At 39.0% G+C, this 21,004-nt stretch overlaps 3 protein-coding genes across 4 annotated transcripts; 2 read left to right on the top strand and 1 right to left on the bottom strand.

Moving 5' to 3' along the window:
* The first annotated feature begins 4,571 nt into the window (after positions 1 to 4,571).
* LOC121971983 (protein FAR1-RELATED SEQUENCE 6-like) lies at positions 4,572 to 8,878 on the top strand. The gene is made up of 6 exons (XM_042523544.1): positions 4,572 to 4,710; positions 5,168 to 7,295; positions 7,444 to 7,554; positions 7,845 to 7,955; positions 8,109 to 8,177; positions 8,253 to 8,878. Exons 2-6 carry the CDS (start codon positions 5,196 to 5,198, stop codon positions 8,289 to 8,291), a joined length of 2,430 nt encoding a protein of 809 aa, XP_042379478.1. The 5' UTR covers positions 4,572 to 4,710; positions 5,168 to 5,195; the 3' UTR covers positions 8,292 to 8,878.
* Positions 8,879 to 9,536: 658 nt separating this feature from the next.
* Positions 9,537 to 15,518, top strand: LOC121971982 (flavin mononucleotide hydrolase 1, chloroplatic-like). 2 transcript variants are annotated; one of them, XM_042523543.1, is made up of 8 exons: positions 9,537 to 9,835; positions 11,640 to 11,715; positions 12,025 to 12,076; positions 12,660 to 12,774; positions 13,144 to 13,214; positions 14,042 to 14,129; positions 14,264 to 14,363; positions 14,786 to 15,518. In XM_042523543.1, the coding sequence occupies exons 1-8, from the start codon at positions 9,633 to 9,635 to the stop codon at positions 14,792 to 14,794; spliced, it is 714 nt and encodes a 237-aa protein (XP_042379477.1). In that variant the 5' UTR covers positions 9,537 to 9,632; the 3' UTR covers positions 14,795 to 15,518. The 2 variants fall into 2 exon arrangements, with proteins under 2 accessions (XP_042379477.1, XP_042379476.1); XM_042523542.1 differs by lacking the exon at positions 14,786 to 15,518 and having other exon boundaries at positions 14,264 to 14,494.
* A 37-nt stretch (positions 15,519 to 15,555) lies between these two features.
* On the bottom strand, positions 15,556 to 18,980 carry LOC121971981 (4-coumarate--CoA ligase-like 7). The gene is made up of 6 exons (XM_042523540.1): positions 17,875 to 18,980; positions 16,725 to 16,911; positions 16,490 to 16,635; positions 16,342 to 16,409; positions 16,045 to 16,147; positions 15,556 to 15,920 (listed from the first exon to the last, which is right to left on the bottom strand). Exons 1-6 carry the CDS (start codon positions 18,898 to 18,900, stop codon positions 15,795 to 15,797), a joined length of 1,656 nt encoding a protein of 551 aa, XP_042379474.1. The 5' UTR covers positions 18,901 to 18,980; the 3' UTR covers positions 15,556 to 15,794.
* Positions 18,981 to 21,004: the final 2,024 nt, after the last annotated feature.

Raw genomic sequence — 21,004 nt, 5'->3', positions numbered from 1 at the left:
TAACATTAAAGGACATGGAGGTTACAAGCATATCCTTTAATGTCTCTTTAATGACATTTAATAACCTTTAATGACTTTTTAAGCATGAGTTTCTTGGACTTCTTCCTATAAGATAAGGGGAGGAGACTCTCTAAAAGGGGGGATTCAATCATGCTATCATCTCATATGCTGTATAATCATATACTTTACTCTATTTTCTTGTCATTTGCCCGCTTTATCTCTCTATCAAAACTCTATACTAACTTAGGCATTGGAATGGTCTCGCTGGGGCAACTCCTAGCAAACCCTTTGATGTTTGTTACTCTCCATAAGAAATCACCGCGCTACGAAAAAAAAAATCTAGGAGAAGGCCTCAACATCATTATATTGTTCTTTATGCCGGGAAGGATTTATGCAACCGCGCCATTGTGGTAAGATTTCTAGATCAGTGCCGAGGTGGATTTCTATCGCCGCATCATCGTGGCGAGATGTTCATGCCGGATCACTCTCTTCTAGTGACCTACCTTTACTTATCAGTTTGCCTGTTGTCCGGTTTGTAGACCCAACTAAACTTCCTGCTAGATATCCGGTAGGCCCGTCAACATATCTGGTCTTTGCACCAGATATCCGGTCGGTTTGTTGACCTAGTTGGACTTCGCACTAGCTATTTGATAGGCCTGTTGACCTAACTAGACTTTACACCAGCTATCCGGCTGACTCGTTGACCTAGCTGGACTTCCCGTCAGATATCCGATCAGCCCGTCGACCTATCTGAACTTCTTACCAGATATCCAGTCCTTTAGACCCGTCAATTCCTGCACACTCGGTAAATCCATTAGACAAATACTACATCTAACTTTAACCTATTTGTCATACATCAAAACTAGTTATTAGTGCAACCTACACCAACACTAACGAGTTTGACTAAGTGGATTAGAGTTAAGAGTATTTGTGGTCTAATTACTTTACCAAGTATGCAGGAGTTGACGGGTCTGAAGGACTTGACACCAGACTAAAATCCAGTTAGGTTCGTAGGACCGATAGTTGGTGTGAAGTCTAGATAGATTCATGGGACCCGATATCTAGCGAGAAGTCTGGTTGGGTTTGCGGGACCTAACAACTGGCCAAAGTCCAATTGGGTTCACGGGACCTGACAAATGGCGGGAAGACCTGGTGGGTCAAAGACAAGTCAAGCAACTACAATTAGTAAATAAAAGGTAAACAACTAGAGGAGAGATCCAGTGAGAGCGCGTTCCTGGTTGAAGGAACTGTATGTGTCGGTCCAGCTTAGGTCTATTTGGAAAACCTATACTAAGACCTTGAATAGATTCTCGTCTCGAGGAGACAGGATCTAATGACTACTACCATCTTACTGTATTGTGCTAACTCTAGTTTGCAGGGTGATTTTTATGCTTAGACTAACTTTTTATTGCAGAGAAGAAAAGAGACAAAAAGTGGTCCAGGCGCCGAGAGATGGTCTGGGCGTCGGAAGATGGTCTGGGCACTCGGAGTTGGTCTAGGCTCCCGGATCAGAAATTTCATTCCAAAGCTGAGTTGGAGTGCGATAACTGGCCGAACCACGTCAACATTCCAGGAGCCTGGAGGGGGTCTAGATGTTCGGAGGTGTAGACTTGACATATCAAGTTTCGATGAGAGATCGCTACATCAGCAATGGTCCAGGTGCCTGGAGGGGTTCCAAGCGCCCGGAATATACCTATGTAAAGGCCTTCGACCAGTAGCTTTAGCACATCATCTGCTACAACTTTCGTTCTTGCGCGTTGCTCCGAGAAGACTCCGACGATCCTATAAAACTGCTCCGACATCTGATGATTAAGGAACTCAATTCATTCTTTTTTCTTGTCGGTAACTTTTTAGTTTACAATTCGTGTACTAAAACTTTGTAATTCAAATATTTGAATTGATAGTGATTGCCCAACGAAAGTTATCGACAATCGCAAGCCTTAGAGCAAGAGTCGTCACAGACTCCGAACCAAGTAAAACTTGGCCTTGATAGCATTGTTTTTGTTTCCTTTATTCCGCTATGTACTTTTGACTTTTTGAAAAATCGACAATCACAATTCACCTCCCCATCTAGAGTCTTTCCGATCCAACAGGACGGGATAGACTCGACCAGGATAAAGCTTCGATGAGGTGTCGCCATGTCAACGATCCAGGTGCAGGGAGTGGTCTAGGCACTTGAAATTGGATAAGTTGGTTGAAGGTGGATAGGATATACCTCAGTGGAGGCACCTGGAATAGCCTATAAAAGCAGTTTCAACTAGCCGCCTTCAACACCATTCTTTTAGGATCAAACGGCTTCCGAGCTACTCTGAAACGTTGTTATGATACTGAAATGCTACTTCGATGACTACGCTCAAATGTGGAATCGCCACATCAACGGCCCCCTAGAGCCGGTCCCATGGATATAGAGGGAGGTAAATATAGGTGCACAGCTGAAAGTGCATGGTCGGGACGCTAACCCCAGGTAAACCGACGACTACGCTCAAGCTTCTATTCTAAGTTGTTAGTATACTTGTTTCATTTAATAGTACTTTGAATTTTATATCTCTCTGTAACCTTTGTGTTATTAGTAAATTGTTCAACGAAAATACTCAACGAATATAAACCTTGAACTAGTAGTCGCCATACCATGAACTAAATAAAAATAAACAACGTTAGTTTTGTGTTTGTTTATTTCTTCTCCGCTACACCATCTCTTGTGTTTTATAAAAAAAATGAAAAAAGTAATTTGTACTATTCATCACCACCCCTTAGCTCTCTTCTATTCTTCAACCAACTCCTTTAAGGGGGTGTTTTGTATGAGCATGGGAATGAGAATCGGAATGAGAATCATTGTATTGTGGAATGAGAATGAGTATGAGCATGGATATCACTCTTAAAAGCAATGTTTGGTTAGTTGCATACTTTCTATCGGAATAAATCAATATTTCCTTTTTTACCCTTAAAGGAAAATAAGAGAAAAAAATTAGATGTGAGATAAAGATGAATGTGAGAGAAAAATATGATGAGAGAGAAAGTATGATGAGAGAGAAAGCGTGATGAGAAAGAATGAAGAGAGAGAATGTGTGATGAGAGAAAATGAGAAAAGAGAGTGTGATAGAAGAGAGCATGATGAGAGAAGATGAGAGATAAAATATGATGTGAGAGAAATTATGATGGGAGAGGATGAAGAGATAGAAAATGTAATGAGAAAAAATGAGGGGAGAGAGAGTCTGTGATGAGAGAGATTGAGGAGAGAGAAAGTATGATGAGAGAGAAAGTGTGATGAGAAAAAAGATAACAGTGAGTGTGATGGGAGAGATTGAGAAGAGAGAAAGTATGATGAGAGAGAAAGTGTGTTGAGAAAAAAAAAAAAGGAGAGAGTGTGACAAGAGAGATTGAGGAGAGAGAAAGTGTGATGAGAGCGAAAGTGTGATGAGAAAAAAAAGAGAAAAGAGAGTGTGATGGGAGAGATTGAGGAGAGAGAAAGTATGATGAGAGAGAAGGTATGATGAAAAAAAGAAGGAAGAGAGTGTGATGGAAGACATTGAGGAGAGAGAAAGTACGATGAGAGAGAAAGTGTAATGAGAAAAAAGAGGAAAGAGAGTGTGATAGGAGAGAGAAACTGTGTGATAAAATGATGAAAGAGAAAATATGATGAGAGAGAACAAGGAGAGAGAAGTGATATGAAGAAATAAATAAATTTTGATATTTGATATTAAGGGAGAAAATTTTAGTTTTAGGTCAAGGGTATTTTTGGAATAAGAGAATATTTTGATTGATGAAAATAGGGTAATGACTCATTGAAGGGGAGATACATGAGAATGAGTTATTACCCAATTTCAAGGATTCATTCCCTTATTTGTATTTCTATTCCTATAATTCCAAACATTAACAATGACAATCAATGATTATCATTCTCATTCTCCACTCTTATTCTCCTAAATCAAACGCCCCCTAAGTTTCTTCATTAGTGAGTTATTTTTATTTCATTCAATATCAAATTTTTAATCTATAGTAATAGTAAAATAAAATAAAATTTATTTATTACTAAAATAAAATTTATTTAAATATATATAATAATATAAAAAGATACAGTTTAATAACGTAAATAATTCATATAGCGAACCGATTTAATTATCATTGTTATTGTAAAAGTATTTCATATAACTTATTGTAAATAATAACGTGTTTGAGATTATTTCTCAAAGAATATGTGCAGCAAACTAAATGAACTTGAGACAACGTTAAGGGATGGTCGTGAGTCACACGCCTGCTTGTTATTTTGGATGCTACCCGAACCCAAATGGATACTAATTAAATCTTATTCCACTAGGTCCGACTAGACCTTCGATCAAGGAGTCAAATTTCTTGAACAGAAATATGATCTGAATTGAGGGGAGAAATGATACGAGGGTAAAATAAAACAAATGATAAAGTGTAGGGGAGAAATGAAATTATTTTTCAAATTTCGAGAGGCATTTTGTGAAAAGGTAAACTTCAGGTGCAAAATGGAAAAATTTCTTCCATCACCGAAACTCCCAGTCCCACTTCAAGATCAGTGCACGTTTGATGAATGTAAAACCACCTAAATCCGGACCTGAAATGGTTTCAATCCCGGAGTCACGTCGTCGTCCGCCCCATCCATCTTTTCTCCGCAGCGTTGCCCTGCGGACCAACTCCGGCGATAGGTTGCTGCGACACTGGGGAGGGGCTCCGGAGGACGGACAAGTACTCTTCTCGTCCTTGCGCTATTATTTATCATCTTGCTGGCGCTGCTCGTGTTTTTAACCCCCCTCTTCTACCTGGCGGTAGATCTGCCGGAATTGGCCTATGCCGGTCCCAATCCGAAGAACTCTACAACCTTTGGCTTGTTCATGAGTTCTTTGGATCGTAACCAAGTAGGGACTGTGCGCTGGGGTCGTGCTCTGTAACCACTGGCACAGTGATCTCTAGCGTTTGTATTTCCATATGATTGATTCATAATGGAGCGAGTCGTTGTTCCAAAACCAAACTAGTTTAGAAATTTCCAAGCATCATAATGGAGCGTTTTGTATTTTCTTGTTTACGCCTGTACTTAGGTCCAGTTTCGGTATTTGTACATGTTGCCTTGTGTTAGGTTCCTTTTTTTGTTTTTCTTGAAGCTTCTTCTTGTTTATTTTTGGGGCTTCGTTTGATGTTGTTGAAGGTTTTCAGGTTTTTCATTGTTGGAAGAGATGGGCGATGAATCTTTTATGGGCAGTGTATTAGACGAGAAACTGGACAATTATGAATCTGTCAGTGGGAATAACATAGCAAATGTGGAGGATGATAAGACTCCTGTCGTTGGGATGAAATTTAAGTCCTATGAGGAAGCTCTGGATTTCTACAGGCAATATGCACGGCTAATGGGATTTAGTGCACGCTTAAAAAGAACAAATTATAACAAATTCGGTCAGTACCAATCTGTGGAATTTATCTGTTCTAGAGGAGGCAAGGGACGAACTGATGATCCTAGCTACTTGTGTAGGCCTACAGCTAAAACAAATTGCCCAGCTACAATCCTGTTTAAGTTGCGGGCTGATGGTTTGTTACATGTAAAGAAAGCTATTCTGGAACACAACCATCCGATGGATCCATTGAAGGTTGAGTTGAAGAAGCGCAGGAAAAAACTTCCTTATTCTTCGCCAAGACATGATGAGAACAATGGGAAGATCCCGATAAGAAGACTCAAGAGGTTCCAATCACCCTCTCTCAAGCTAGTTGAAGATGTGTCTTTTGGTGATAAAAACCTAAGAAACTCTGGTGAAAGAGGGCATTTGATGCTTCATGATGGTGATGCTTCTGCCATTTACCAATTTTTTACAGACATGCAGAAGAGATTTGCAAACTTCTTCTATTCCATGGATTTGGATGAGGAAGGACGATTAAGGAATGTGTTTTGGGCTGATGCTGTATCAAGGGCAACATACAGGTTTTTTGGGGATGTGGTTTTGCTTGATACATCCTACTTAACATGCAAATTTGATATTCCTCTTGTTCTATTTCTTGGTGTTAACAATCATGGCCAGTTAGTTTTGCTTGGATGTGGCTTGGTGTCAGATGAGACATTTGTGACCTACTTTTGGTTATTTAAGGCATGGTTGGCATGCATGTCAAGACAACCAGATTCATTTATATCCGACCAGTGTGTAGCTATTAAGGAGGCAATGGCAAAGGCTTTTCCAGGAGTTCATCATCGTCTTTGTCTTTGGCAAGTGATGAAAAGGCTTCCAATGCACTTTAGAGACCAAGAAAATTGCACTTCCATAAAGAAGGCACTAGAGAAGATAGTCCATGACTCATACACCACTGATGAGTTGGAAAAGGATTGGAAAAGAATGATTGAAGACTTTGGGCTTGAAGCCAATGAATGGCTGAATTGGTTGTATGAGAATAGACATTCTTGGATACCTAGCTATCTGAAAGGCACATTTTGGGCAGGCTTGACTTGTAGTGAACGCAACGCATGCTTGAGTTCATTTTTTGATGGATTTGTGTATCCTGAAACTTCCTTAAAGCAATTTTTAAGCATTTATGAGGTCGCTTTACAGAGCAAATATGAGAAGGAAGCTCAAGCTGAATTGGAGTCATTTAACAAAAACCCAAATCTCGTGTCTAAATTTTACATGGAGAGGCAACTTGTCGATCTTTATACTTACAACAAATTCAAACAGTTCCAAGATGAGCTGAAGGCTACAATATATTGTAATGTTTCATTGATCAGTGAAGATGGCCCAACTTCAACTTATGGGATCAAGGAATCTCTTCTCTTGGAGGACAGTAACCCGACAGATTACAGAGATTTTAAAGTTATTTACAAAACACATGAGCTTGAGGTCCAATGTTGTTGTGGTTCTTTCCAAACCAGTGGCATTCTGTGTAGGCATGCTTTATCTGTGCTTAAGTTACATCAGATATATGAGATTCCGCCTCATTACATAATTGACCGCTGGAAAAAGTACATAAGGACATTGCATCCAGTGTCTTGTCCGAGCGATGGGTTGGTTGGAAATAATCGATGGGAGCGCTATGACAATTTGGCTAGATGTTGCCTTCAACTTTTAGATAATGGTGTGGTATCCAGTGGCAAATACCATCTGTCTCTGAAGTTGCTAAAGGAGGTCGACAAGTTTCTATCGAATGATAATAATCTTGGAAACATAGATGTTAAGATTGTTCCCACTGAAACAAGGACAATCGATGATACTGAAGAGGTACAAGTAGCAACTTCAAGGGCTGGCAACGTGCAGATTTTGTCGCAAATGAAACCGAGAGGTCGGCCTCCCAAAAGAAAGGTATGCTGCCTTATTCTTGAAAATTATTTTAAATAGGATAATGGAGCTGAGTTATGAGGTGAACAACTTTCACTTTTCTAAATATAGTCATTTCACTGTATTCTGTTTTCTTTTGTAAATATGACATTTCTGTCTATATTACACACAGGATGATCAAGAAACCCTACTTTCTCGAGATCATAGTGGGATGAATCTTTCCTTTCCTCCTGTTTCAAATGCTGGGGCAGATATTGATGTACAAGAAAGCTTGACTGCATTGGTAAATGGCAAAATCACAATGAGAACTTATAAGTTAACATCACTTTGAAATTCGTGCATTAACTATGGAACACCATCTCTGAGTGTGCCATAGTACAATAATTGAGGCACTAAACAGCTTGGCATTTCAGGATTTTGGTTACAGAAATAGTATTCTGTTTCTAGTAAAGCTGAATAATATGATGACCTTAAATTCTGGGAGGCATTGTGCCCAGAACCATCCATTTTGTAATATCTAATATATTCTGACATACAGTTTTGAACTGAAGAACGTACTTGATCAAAATGCAGGCAGAGGTGAGCCCAAGTGATTTTTCACTTGGCTGCCATTATGGGCCACAACTGAACCACACACATCAAAGCAATGATCAATCGAGGATACCATTGGGTGGAATATTCCAGGTTTGTATGCCTGGCCAATGAAAAATGTGTTCCACCTTGTCCAAAAACAGAAATGATCAATTCGTTTCACTTGTTGTTTTTTGAAGACTCAGCAGTATGAACTCTATTGCTGTACAATGTCTCATGATTCATGGAGTAATGTTTACACTGTAGGGTCAATTTGATCACCAAGCTGTTGAAGGGCAACCAAGAACTCAGTGGATCTATCAGCAAATGCTGCAGGTTCACTTAAACTATCTTTCTTGTCTTTCTCTTGGCGTTAACTTTGTTCTGAAGTTTGATTTGACCAACCTGCAGGAGACTCAGACACCAAATGCACCTGGATGGGCTGGCTAGAAGGTGCAACATGCCAACACTAAATTCTACACAAGTTATGAAGTTCCCAACACGATTGTTCCCACTCCAAAAACTGCTGGAAGTTAATCGCACGATATTTGAATCAACCATCAAATAGTGTAATTGATTTTATCGGTGTTACAACAACCTTTCTAGATACTCATTCTGTTGTTGGAGCACTCTCTTTTCTACATTTCATATAGATAAAGAAGGGCTATTTGGGAGCAAAGCGTCCAACCAAATCGGTTCGACATTTCAGAATAAGAAGAATAGAAGTTGCAATATCTGGTCAAGGTGTTAGCACTTGGTGTGATGCTAAGAACAAGGTTGTGATTGTGACAATAAGTCCACTGTAAAATTTGGCACCTGAACAGGACCTATGGAAATGGAGTGCACTATCTTAAAGAATCTTTGTTTATATCATTTAGTAGCTAGAACAAAAAATACAAAGTGGGTGTGTATCTGTTTCTGAACTTCTTTATTGTGTTGTTTAGCCAACCCGGTTTTTCGGTTAATGGCATACTCTGTATGTATTGAACTTGTATTGTTTTTGAATTGATGAGTACATCGAAACCCTTATTCAATCATTGTCCGATGTCCATAGTTACATTCCTGAACCATCTTTATGGTATCTGGTAATCCTAATCTCAATTGTGCAGGAAAATCATTTTTGTGAGATGAGTTGTTTAGGAGGAGAAGACTGGACCCTTGTATATCAATAATGATAAACATGTGCCTCACAAGTTGCTACAGTAGTATATTTTATTCCAATAAGTCTTGGATTAATTTTAACGGACGTAAAATATTTCGTGGAATGTTTGATTTTTTTTCTCATGATTTATTTACATCTGTTTTGTTGTAGGGTCAGGGTTTTGGATCGTTTGCGATAACGATATCATCCTCTAATAATGATAAATAAGTGTCCTTGTATTGTGGTATTAATTTAGAGAAATAAATAAAAACAATCAGGCTTTAAATAAAAAAAAAAAAGGATTCTTTAAACTATTATTTTGAAGGTTATTTCTGAGTGTTTAAAAGACCCTTTGCACGGGGATATTAGATATTTAATGATATATTTTTATACATATTGAAAATTAATTTTAAAATTTATTAAAATTATCCATATAGATACAAACTCTGCCAACTTGTACGAGAGAAAGTCGTTTATCTCTAGAATTAACCCGCCTGATTAAACATTTTTTTTTTTTTAGAAAATTTGTTGGGATGTCCTTCTTTTTATCCACCTATAGCACGTCTATTCTATATCGCGTGACGGGAGATGCAGATCAAAAGATCTACTCTTTTTCCCCCTTCACAAGTTTCAAGTATTGGTATTGCTTAATGGCCGTCGTAGTCTTCCGGCCTCCATCCATCGCCCCGATTCCGAAAGCAACACGGGTCATGGCCGCCGTCGCCTGCTCCGCCACCTCCTTAAATAGCGTTTCTGGGTTGCGGCGACATCGGAAGCTCCCCATTTTGCTGTTCGACGTTATGGACACGCTCGTCCGCGATCCCTTCTACGAGGACATCCCCGCCTTCTTCCAGTTCGACTTCCTCTCCTTGATCCCTTTTTCTTTTTTGACGAATCATCTGGGAAAAGATGGCTTTTTCCCTCGCTAAATCTTTTGCCTTTTGTGCTCCTAATTTACTGCGGATTAGTCTGGGAATGTCAAAATTGTGGTAGATGTTTTGATCTGATCGATTTAAAAATGAACTAAAATGGTTGGGATATCGTTTCCTTTTTCTTTTAAGTGATTGCATCAATTTCTAGTACAAATGGATGATTGCTGCTCCCGATATTTACCTTTAGCCAGTGGATTTGTACTCTGACAGAATATGAGAAGCAACAGGATGGCTGTTAAACTAATTAGATTTCCTTAAGGTTGTATTAAGGCTGCACTATATTATGAGTTTAATTCGCGATCTCCTTCCTACCAACAAATAGTCAGCGATGTATTAGATCCCTTTCTCTGACAAAAAACTTTATATTATTTAGATCTAACAACATATTTCTTTGAGTAGATGTTTCTGTTTTTTTTTTTCTGTACAATGTCTTGAATTATCTCTCAGTGATGATCAATTTAAAATTTCAAGTCAATAGATATATTAGGATTATGCATTCGGGTTAGTAACATTCCATCTGATGTGAGGCTGACACAATTAATTAAAACCTAACTCGTGGAATTTCTTTGAATGAATTTAAGCTGTCCTGTGAACTTTTATTTCATTAGGATAATTAATTTTGATTAGGAAACAATGGAAAAATCCATATTGAAGTGAGTAAATAAAAGATAGCAGATGAAATGACATCAGACTATGCTTGCATCAAACTCATTTGAGATGTTATCATAAGGAGGATAAGCATGAGTGCATGAATAAGATCTAATAGCAACCGATTGCATAGATCTAATAGCAGCTGATTGCATAGGAGCCAACAGAAAATGATCAGTATAACTGTCCCAGTAGATGTTAGTCCAAATCCAAGGCGTCCAGGTGTACACTTGGACTGACTTAGGCGGGTAGACTGAGGATGTTGAGAAGGTTCCACCAAGTGATAGTGTAAGAAAAGCCATTCATAGTGTATGTGCTGGTAAGTGAGATGGAACTTCCAAGGTAGCTTATGCTTGAATTGGATGGTCATTGCCATTGTAGATAGTCTTGTCAATGACTCAATTGCGATGTTATTATCTAGGGCCATATCGTAACACCTTATGGAGGTGGAGGCAAGATATGCCCTTGTTGAACCATCATTCTCTCCAAAGAATTGGCGCTATATCTAATGCCAACGTGATTGCTTAGATTTGCTTAAGTTTATTTGTCAAATTTTAGTTTGATCTAGATTGATTTTCTTTCTAGTTTTAAAAAGTGTGTTAGAAAGAGTACTACAAGCTTCTCTATGAATCACAAAACTTTTTGTTGCACTTTAGTTTCCTTGGTCTTTCATTGCTTATTGTGGTGGTTTACTTCAGCTATTAAGAATACCGAAGATACTATTTTCCAACAGCAATATGGACATTTTTTAGAATCTACCACTGTCAATAATTAAAATGTATAAATAAATAAATTAGATGAGTTGTTAGTCTTGGATCAGTCCAATTAGCTCACTAGCATGAGAACATATGAGAAATGATTTAGAATTTCTTAGTATAGATCAAGTATTTTCTTTTGATTTTGGAATAAATGATCAGCCAATCTAACATGACATAAAAATTGTGATATGGTTGTGAAACTCAGTCCTTTGACTTTCTTAACACTCATTACAATATATTTTGTTTTTTATTTTATGGCCAGGATGTGTTTAAGTTATTTATCAAGTAAATTTATTTTTTCATAATGTTCCATTTACAGAATGTCTATGAAAGAACTTTTAGAAGTGAAACACCCCACTTCATGGGTAGAGTTTGAGAAGGGATTGATTGATGAGGTAATGCATGGCAACTCTGGAAGAAAAATCTTCTCTGATATTAATCATCTCTAATCCAGATATTTTCTTCCTTTATCTCTTCTATGTTTTCCTTTTTGGTAATTAGTCTGAGGGATGTTCTAATTGATGGTTCTAAATAATGCTCAGTGCACCTTTGTTAACTAGAGATGGTTCATTTATGAATGAGATTAAACTCTTTTGAGATATATAAGTGTTTCACAACCACTTTGAGATATATAAGAGGCCTTCATAATCTTTTGCTATGCATCATGTGTCATTAACTATTTTTTACATTATTTTTCCTTTCAGAAGGAGCTTGCTAGGAAATTCTTTAAAGATGGGAGATCTTTTGATTTGGAAGGTAAGAGCAATTTTTTTTTTTCTGCAGGGAAAAATCAACTGTTTTTAATTTTCTCATAACCATACATTTTGAAATTTGTACTTGGAGGCATCTGACATATTTTCTTGAAACTATCTACATACCTTGACCTTCACTATGTGGACACGAATGTTGCTACAATGCTAAAGCTGCATTTGCTTTATCATAATTCAATTAAGAAAATGTTATGCAACTAATTAGAGTTGTTATTACTTATTAGCAACTTTGCATCCACTCTTAATTTCTTTACCTTCACTTACATGGGTCAGTTTGGTTCACACTATTGATGCTAAACTTGACTGCATTTTCTGCAAATGAACTAAAGTATCATTTAGGAGAGGTAACTTAATCCTTACAATAAATTAACCTAGAAACTAGACATTAAAACCAAACTGAATTTGCAATTCCACTGCAAGATGCTCACTGAGAGATGAGAAAATAAAATCTCAAATGGGTCAAGTGCAATTCTTGTCGGCACAGGAATGTTGATGGTAATAACCACCTTGTTTCTTTCATTTTGTTTCTTCCCAGCTGTGCATGGTGTTTGACTTCACGATTTCTTTAGGTCTCAAAGAATGCATGGTAAGAGGATATTCTTATCTTGATGGCATTGAGGCACTGCTCGAAAATTTGAAACTGAAAAGCTATGAATTACATGCGTTTACTAACTATCCAATCTGGTGAGTTAAGTTGGCCTCCTCATAATGTAATGATTTCCGTTCGCCTTTTCTTATCAAAACAGCTGATTCTAAATATTCATTTGAAGAATCTTGAAATGGAAGGCTAAAGAATAAAGGGAATAGAAGAAAGGTTATTTCTATACTACAGTTTTGCCTCAGGCATCTTTAGCAAAACTTCCATAGCTCTCTTTTGTAGTCTGTGTGCCTAATCAGCTTTTAAGGTTGTTTCTAACATGCTATAGTCTCATTTCAGGCTTATCTAGCAAACTTCATAGTCCCGTTTTATTTTATTAGCTTTAAGTAGTATGTTTGCCTCATGGACAACCTTTGCATATTTCTTATTTGATTTATTTGGGCTTTATTTTACAGGTACATAATGATCGAAGAGAAGTTAAAATTGTCAAAGTATTTGTCTTGGACGTTTTGTTCCTGTAAACTTGGTAATATTTCTTCACAAGGCTGTTATTTGTTTAACTTGAATTGTGACTTGTGATATTGTAACTTGAATTGTTTAAATAATGAATTTGTGCAGTATGAATTTTTGCCTAGCATAGATAATTAACAAAAAGACAACAGTGATAAAGACTCTGGGTAATGCTAAATTGTGAACTGAATTTTGTCTAGAATTAATTAATATTACCTTGGTACTAAATATTCTCCATTGAATTCATTGTCTCTACATATCAAACTCATTCAAAATACACATTCATTGGAGAAAAGGTGAAGCCGTCACCTTAGCAGCCTTTCCAGGATGACCCCACATACTCTGGAAGGGGATAAATCACAGCGGCATTTGCCCTAACGCAGTAGCCCTTTGCATGGGGAGGTCAAGCATCCAGTGAGATATTTTGCATCCGTTAGGAATTGACCTCAAGACCTATTTGAGCAATCATCCATGCATGTACCAATTGCACCAACCCGTGGAGGCCAAAATACACATTTATTATGGTAAAAAGGTGAATACGCTCACCCCCAGCGCCCCCGCCAACCCGTCCCAAGGTCAACACGGAGGAGGTAAATCACGGGCGGCTACTAGCCTTTGGAATAGTAACTAGCACATAAGGAAGACATTTACCTCGGCTTTGCCGAGATTCGAACCTCAGACCTTATTATGGTAACACCTCATGCGCTAGCCACTAGACCCATCCAAAATACACATTTATGATCCTTATCAATGTGCATTGAACTAATAAATGTTATGATTAAGCTATCATTTACCCACAAAAGTGTATACTAATGCATCCCAAACGACTGATTTATCTTATAGGAAAACGTAAGCCTGCTTTAGATTTTTATATGGAAGTTCTGGATCTTCTTGGAGTTGAGCCAGCAAACTGTATCTTCGTTGATGACAGGTTCTTACATTACCTGGTTTAACCAAACTCTTAAGTTTATGCTAGCTATTCATACTCCAACATTTGACATTTTCGATCAAACTGTGAGTGCTATGAATTACAAACAATGTTTTGTACTTAAACTTCAATTTCAGGTTGGTAAATATTGAGGCAGCTAAAGATGCAGGGATGATTGGTTTGCATTTCAGAAACGCAGAGACTCTTAAAGAAGATCTGATTTCTTTGGGAATTGAGGTAACAACTTCTGAAGTTGCATAACTCTTCATGTACTTTTTTTTCTTTTCTTTCTCGTCCATTGTTTTGTTAGTTTATATTTGTACCCCATACAATAAATTAGCGAAAGAGATTGTCCTATTCAAATGGCTTGGTTTATTTTCCGAAATCCTGGGAAATTTATTCGCAACTTTCCTCTAAAAACTTACTTTGGAGGATGCTTATTTTCACAATTAGGATACATACTCCTGAAATTTTAGATGAAAAAGAAAACCTCGATGCAGTATAATGTCATCAAGAGAATCTTTTCCACAAACTCTTGAATATGAAAAAATTTATTTTAATGTTTGATTGTAAATATGAATTGGGAATTTCATTTCTTATGAAATTATGATTTCTTATTCACAAATAGTTATTTCTAATGGAATGAGTAAATGGATCAGTTGGATTGAGCGGATCAACCAATCAAGCATATTGTTTGGAACGGTTAGATGGGAGAGTTGGATAGGTCAGACATGGTTCAAGCATTGATAGGTCGCATCACACTTAGTCCAAGCTACAATTATGCTTAGGGCAAGCGGCACTATCCTGTGTTCGACGGTTTAGAACTGCCAGTTTCCAGTCAGAATCAGCCGCTGCAGCTGGTGAAATCGGCGGAGCTCCAGCATGAGGGGGCTGGCTGGCATTCCTGGAGAGGTCGAGGTTCTGGAGGCGGGGGGTGTCACAGGCGGCAGCAGGGGTAGGCATAACCGGTGACATTGGTGCCGGAAATTCCTGGCCCGCAGCAGGGGTCTTGGGTCTTCATCGTCCTCACTCCACCCAGCGAGGGGGGATTCAGGATCTTCAGACACGGCAGCCTTGAAGGCGAGGAGGGAAACACCCTCTGGCGACAATGCTGCCATGTGAATGGTGCAGAGTATACAGTAGAATCCATCGTATCTAAGTTTCAGAGGAAATTTTCCAAGTTGGCTAGGGAGGCCGCAGACAACTATCAACTAAGATTAAAGGTGGTGGTAATTATGTGAGCAGCAGGGTAAAGTGAGATCATCAGTGGGAGTCTTAGAAAATGCATGTTGTTTGTCAGTTTGTGGCATAACAGTAGCAACTCCACTAGTTACTCCATCATGTCATGAAACCTTGCTTGAAAAATAGCTTGACATGTTAATTCTACAGCTTCGTCCTTCGCCATTGTATTAAGCAAATAGCAGGAAGGTGAAAAGATTATCTATTATCTAGAACACCACAAGCACATGGACATACTTCCAGTCTCAACTGTGATGGACTTTGTTGCGACCTCGCTATTATTCATCTTCCTCTTCGTTAAAAATCAGGGGTTTAACCAGATTTAAGCAAAACAAATGGGCCTATGATTGGAGAATTCCATCTCTTCTCCAGAAGAGATTATTTTCATACTTGGAATAAGTTTGATAATACATAGGATTTTATGTACAATCATGGTTTAGACATGGAACTGAAAACTGAATGGTTGCGCAGTTCTGCCCTCGCTATCTTTCCAGTTGGTGTTTTGGGTATCGAGTCAATGAACACAACTTTGCGAAGCTTCTTGTATGGTATTACCTATTACACAACAATATGAAAATAAAGGATTCAGTCCTGATCTTATTTTCTTCAAGATCAAGACCGGTTGAGTAAGAAAAGATTTGATTAAATGAATAAAAAAAAGGTGAAGTTAAAGATAAACCTGCTTGGCTATGAAATCCATTATTTCTTCTTCACTGAGGTTGATTCCTGGCTGTAGTACTACGAAAGCCATGGGCACTTGACCTACCTCCTCATCAGGATATCTGTTCTTTAGCAAACAACCACATTAAGGTCTCTTGGCAAATAAGAAAAAGATTACATGATATATTATATTCCTTCTGTAAGCATTTAGTTGAAGTAGGTGCAGAGTTTCAAAGTCTTGCCGATGGGAACACTTGTGGTTCAGCCCAGCCAATTTCAAGTTTTACTAAAGCTAGATTAACTGGTTAGAACTTACGGAACCACAGCAGCATCAGCAATGCCGGGAAGAAGTTGAAGCAAATGCTCTAACTCAGCAGGTGAAACCTGTATTCATCCAAAGTGGCATAAACAAAATGCTATTCTATAGATTTGTTTTACTTCTATGGTTAGAGTTTTATCGTCACCGGGGCGGCTCCACACTTTATCAACTCCTTCAACCGATCCACAATGAAAAGAAACCCATCTTCGTCGAAGTAGCAGAGATCACCTGTTTTCAGCCAGCCACTGGAATCGAAGGTGGCATCATTTGCATCTTCATTTCCCACATAACCTGAGTTGGTAAACAAACAAACAAACAAATATGAGGGTCTAGAGTTAAGATTGCTCGCCTTTCATTTGATTATGGATTGGGTAACAAACCTAGCATGATGGAAGGGCTTCTAAGCCATAGCTCTCCAGTCTGCCCGACTGACAATCTTTCTCCTGTGGTAGTATCCACAAGCATAGCTTCAACGTTTTGGACGAGACGGCCAACCGACCGCAGACGACGACACTCGTCCTGATCTATCATCAATGATATGGTTCCAGTTTCCGAGGATCCATAAACCTACAAATGGTAGATCATTTAAGCAAAGAATAAATCTTGTTGGTCAAAATCTGACCAGTTAGAATTCTCTATCGTCCAATCATAATATATGTATGTACATGCATGTAATTAATATATGCATATGATATTACTAAAATACCCTTGTACATGCATGTATGCATGAATTCTAGCTGGTCAGATTCTAAGCATTTAGGAGTAAATCTTGTTGGCCAGAATCTGACCAGCTAGAATTCTAGCTGACCAGATTCTGACCATTTAACATTACCCTTAAGTAAAATATCTACTTTTGTATAAGTAAACAACCAAGCAGTAAAAGAGAATTTACTCTTGCTTCAGAATTTACTATTGCTATTTCAAGGAAAGGAAAAAGATTTAAGATTATCAACGCAAATTTTGTTTAATTTAATTAATCGATGATTCTTAAATAATAATCCTCCGATACATTTATAAAAAGGATGTACAATTCAAAATTTATCAAAAATATCTTCTAATATTTATACTTTGAGATAAAAATACCTTAAAATTTTTTATAATGAATATTTTATTTTAAATTATAAAGGCTAAATAAAAATTAAAAATATCTGTTATTTTATTAAAATAATAAATTTGTATTTTTAAAAAAACTATAGTAAAGGTAAAATAACTTAAATTTTTTAAAAAATGTAAACTAAAAAAATCATAAAGTAAAAAACGTAAATTATTGATTTTGTAACGAATGATAATACAATACAATAAATATTAAATTAAATTAAATAATATTAAATTATATTTTATCATCATAATTTTAATTATATGATTACTTAATAACTATATAACCTTAGTTATTCCCATAATCAAAGTCATACATCAAAATTTGAATCAAAGGCACAGTGTGTTGAACAATGAGTTGCATGCATCTATGTTTTCTTTTGTTTAAATTGAAATTAATTAATTTAATTATTTTTCTTTTGTTTAAATTGATACCTGACGGAGCTCAACATTGGGAAACCGTTTCATGAATCGCACGGCGGCCGCCTCCGGGAGTGGTCCGCCGCCGCAGGTCACGTGCTCCAGGGCCACCAGGTCCAACGGTTCTGACCAATTCGCCATCTTTACCACCACGGGCGGCGTGGCCGTCAGAGAGTTCACCCGGTACCTCTCCGCCGCCTGCACCATTTCCTTCACTCTGGCCCTGCCGCCGGTCAGCACGGTCGTCTCACCCAGCGCCAATCCTTTTAAGAAAAAGTTGTAACCCATCCCATGGAACAACGGCGTTCCCAGAACCGTCGCTTCTGGTCCGCCCCGACGACGCTCCGCCGCCGGGTTCCGTAAGGAGTGAAATCCCGCCACGATCGCGATCATGTTCCGATGCGACGCCGCTGCCGCTTTCATCATCCCCGTCGTCCCCGACGAGAATTTCACGATGGCCACATCTGACTGCGCCACTTCCTCAGCCGCTTCCCCTCCATCGCCGTCGAGAAACGAGCGGAAGCGTGGCGAGTCGAGGATGATGGCGGCGAGGCCCGCAGGGAGCTTGGCTGCGGTTTCGGAGGTGGCGAAGGCCACGCGGGGGTTGGTGAGGGAAATGAAGTGGGCGATCTCGCGCGGGGTGGAGGCAGGGTTGCCGGCGGAGACGACGGCGCCGACGGAGAGGAGAGCGAGGTAGAGCGGGGGAATGTCGAGGCGCATCGGGGCGAGGACGAAGACGCAGTGGCCCCTGGCGATGCCGGCTCGCGAGCGGAGTGCGGCGGCGAGGGATCGGATCTGTGAGAGCAGCTCGGGGAAGCTGACGGTGTCTCCGGTGGCGGCGTCGATGAGGGCAGGGTTGGCGGGGAGCGGGGAAGGGAGGAGGGAGATGGCGTAGGCCGCGACGTTGAGGCGGCGGTCGACCGGCGGAAGTGGAACGGAAGGGCGAAGGCTGTGGAAGGTTCTGGATGGGGCGTGGAAGCCGCTGGAGCGCAGGCGGAGGGAGGAGGAAGGCGAAAATGGCAGAGCATTTCTCTTCTCCATTTTTCTTTTCTTCTCTCTGCATTTCCCGAAACAGAAATGCAGTTTTGAAGCGCAGATCCATGGCGGATATGGCCCACCACGTCCGATTTAAATTGATTGATGGCGGTTCAGTCTGATTGATATCGAGACCATTGTGCAAGAAAGGCGGTACCGCCGCCCAGCGGCCCCCTAGGCCTAGTCCCACAAGAATCCTAGGAGGAGGTAAATCAGCGGTGAATGCTGGTCCGAGTAAAGCGTGGTGTCTCCGGAATTTAATACAGCCGGCCCAGATTATTCATCCAATGCACGTCCGTGGACCTTCGACCCTACGACTCATTGTGCAAGGATGCCACGCCTTAACCGGTTGATTCAGCCCGCGGGGGCTGATTGATATCGAGACCAGATCCTTGGTCAAGAGGTCTTATTCATTCGATTGGTTAATTGGATTTCATCTATTAAATAAGTGGATCTAACTCATCCAGTTACTAAATGAACAAAGGATCATAATTGATCCAGGGATTCGGGATCAGAGGATGATCCCTGTCCATTGATATCTCCGTCGACTCTGACTGCTCATGTGATAGTGGAGACAAGCAGGTTATTAAAGAAGTCCAGTTATTAAAGTCCAGATCTTTTGGATCATTTTTTACGATCCAAAAAATGATCTCTAGATATATATTGATAGAATAGATGATTTCCATTTGTAAAAATAATGAAGATCATTCATCACTATCAATATATGTCTAAGGATCATATTTTGAATCATAAAAAGTGATCTTGAGAATTTACCTTGAGTTATGTGATGTTCTTGTCTTTTTCTTCCAGACGGGTAATAATTAACGATAACTTAGGACTTACTATGACAATAAGTAATTAAGTAAAAATATTTTTATCTACAGGACAGCCGATAATATTAAAAATTAATCATCGAGCAGCACGTGTATTTTTTCTTGGATATTATAAGGCCAAAGAATTTTCGACTGCTAGTTATAATATTATCTTTATTTGATGATAAATAAATTATCTATGCCTCCTTTATCTTTCAGATATTTCATAAAATAGAGTCTTTATGAATCTCCAATCCTCACATAAATGGTTAAGAATCTAATAAGTCTAATATTGATTCCTTTCGATGTATAGATTGGACAAATACGTTTGTAGTGACATAATTATTGTACTAAAAACTATAGCAAAATTGTTATAATCAAATAAAATTTTAATAAAATAAATAAGTATTTGAATATTGAAGTGTCATATCACTCTTATTCTAAAATATCTTTTGAGGGGTGAAACAAAAAATAAAATTCACTATATTTTTTTCTTACTTCTAAACTAGATTAAATCTTGAAATAATAGTAGAATAAAAATAATGATACTTCTAGTAAAATCTAAGCCGTATAAATTTTAAGAATCGTATAAGAATTCATATATAGAAAATATAAAAATATATGAGCATGAATCTTCATTTTATCGATTAAATATGACATAAAAAAAATAAATACATAAACAAATATAACAAAGAACTTGATTGAAGAGTCATCCCTGTCTTTAGTGTCATCCAGAAATAATCCTTATGGAAGAGATTGCAGTGGAAAGAAAAGGAAGGTCTTCCAAGGGACTTAGGGGTGACGATACCGAAAAACTTTAGGTCAATGAGGAACTAAAAGCTCTATCAAGATTAAAGCCCTAAACCCTTGGGGATCAACCCTATTCCAAGGGAGTACAAGGCACGGGCAAGACACCGCCGAACGGATGTGCATCCCTAAGCCTGGCCGAGCGGACTAATGCAACGGCCGTTACTCAGTCTGATTGGCAGTCTAGTCAGTCGGACTTCGCCTCCTTCGACTAGACTTGAGGGGGAGGCAAGTGATCCGGCGGTTAGAACAGGGGACCCCCATTTTGAGGGGTCAACGTCACGTGGAAGTCAAAGGGCCAGGTGGCCGACCAGAGAAGGGCGGACCGGTCAGCCGACCGGAGAAGGATGGGCCGACCTCCCGGTCGGTCGACCGGTGAATAACTGATGACAAAAGGCGCCCCAATAGGGGTCGGGGTTCCGGCGCTCGATTGAACAGTAACGAAGGGCCGAGTGGAAGTCATGCTCGGCCGTAGACATAAAGTAACATAC

The sequence above is a fragment of the Zingiber officinale genome, chromosome 4A (genome assembly GCF_018446385.1).
Source record: "Zingiber officinale cultivar Zhangliang chromosome 4A, Zo_v1.1, whole genome shotgun sequence".
Taxonomy (NCBI): Eukaryota; Viridiplantae; Streptophyta; class Magnoliopsida; order Zingiberales; family Zingiberaceae; genus Zingiber; species Zingiber officinale.
This window is presented reverse-complemented; position numbering and strand designations above follow the sequence as displayed.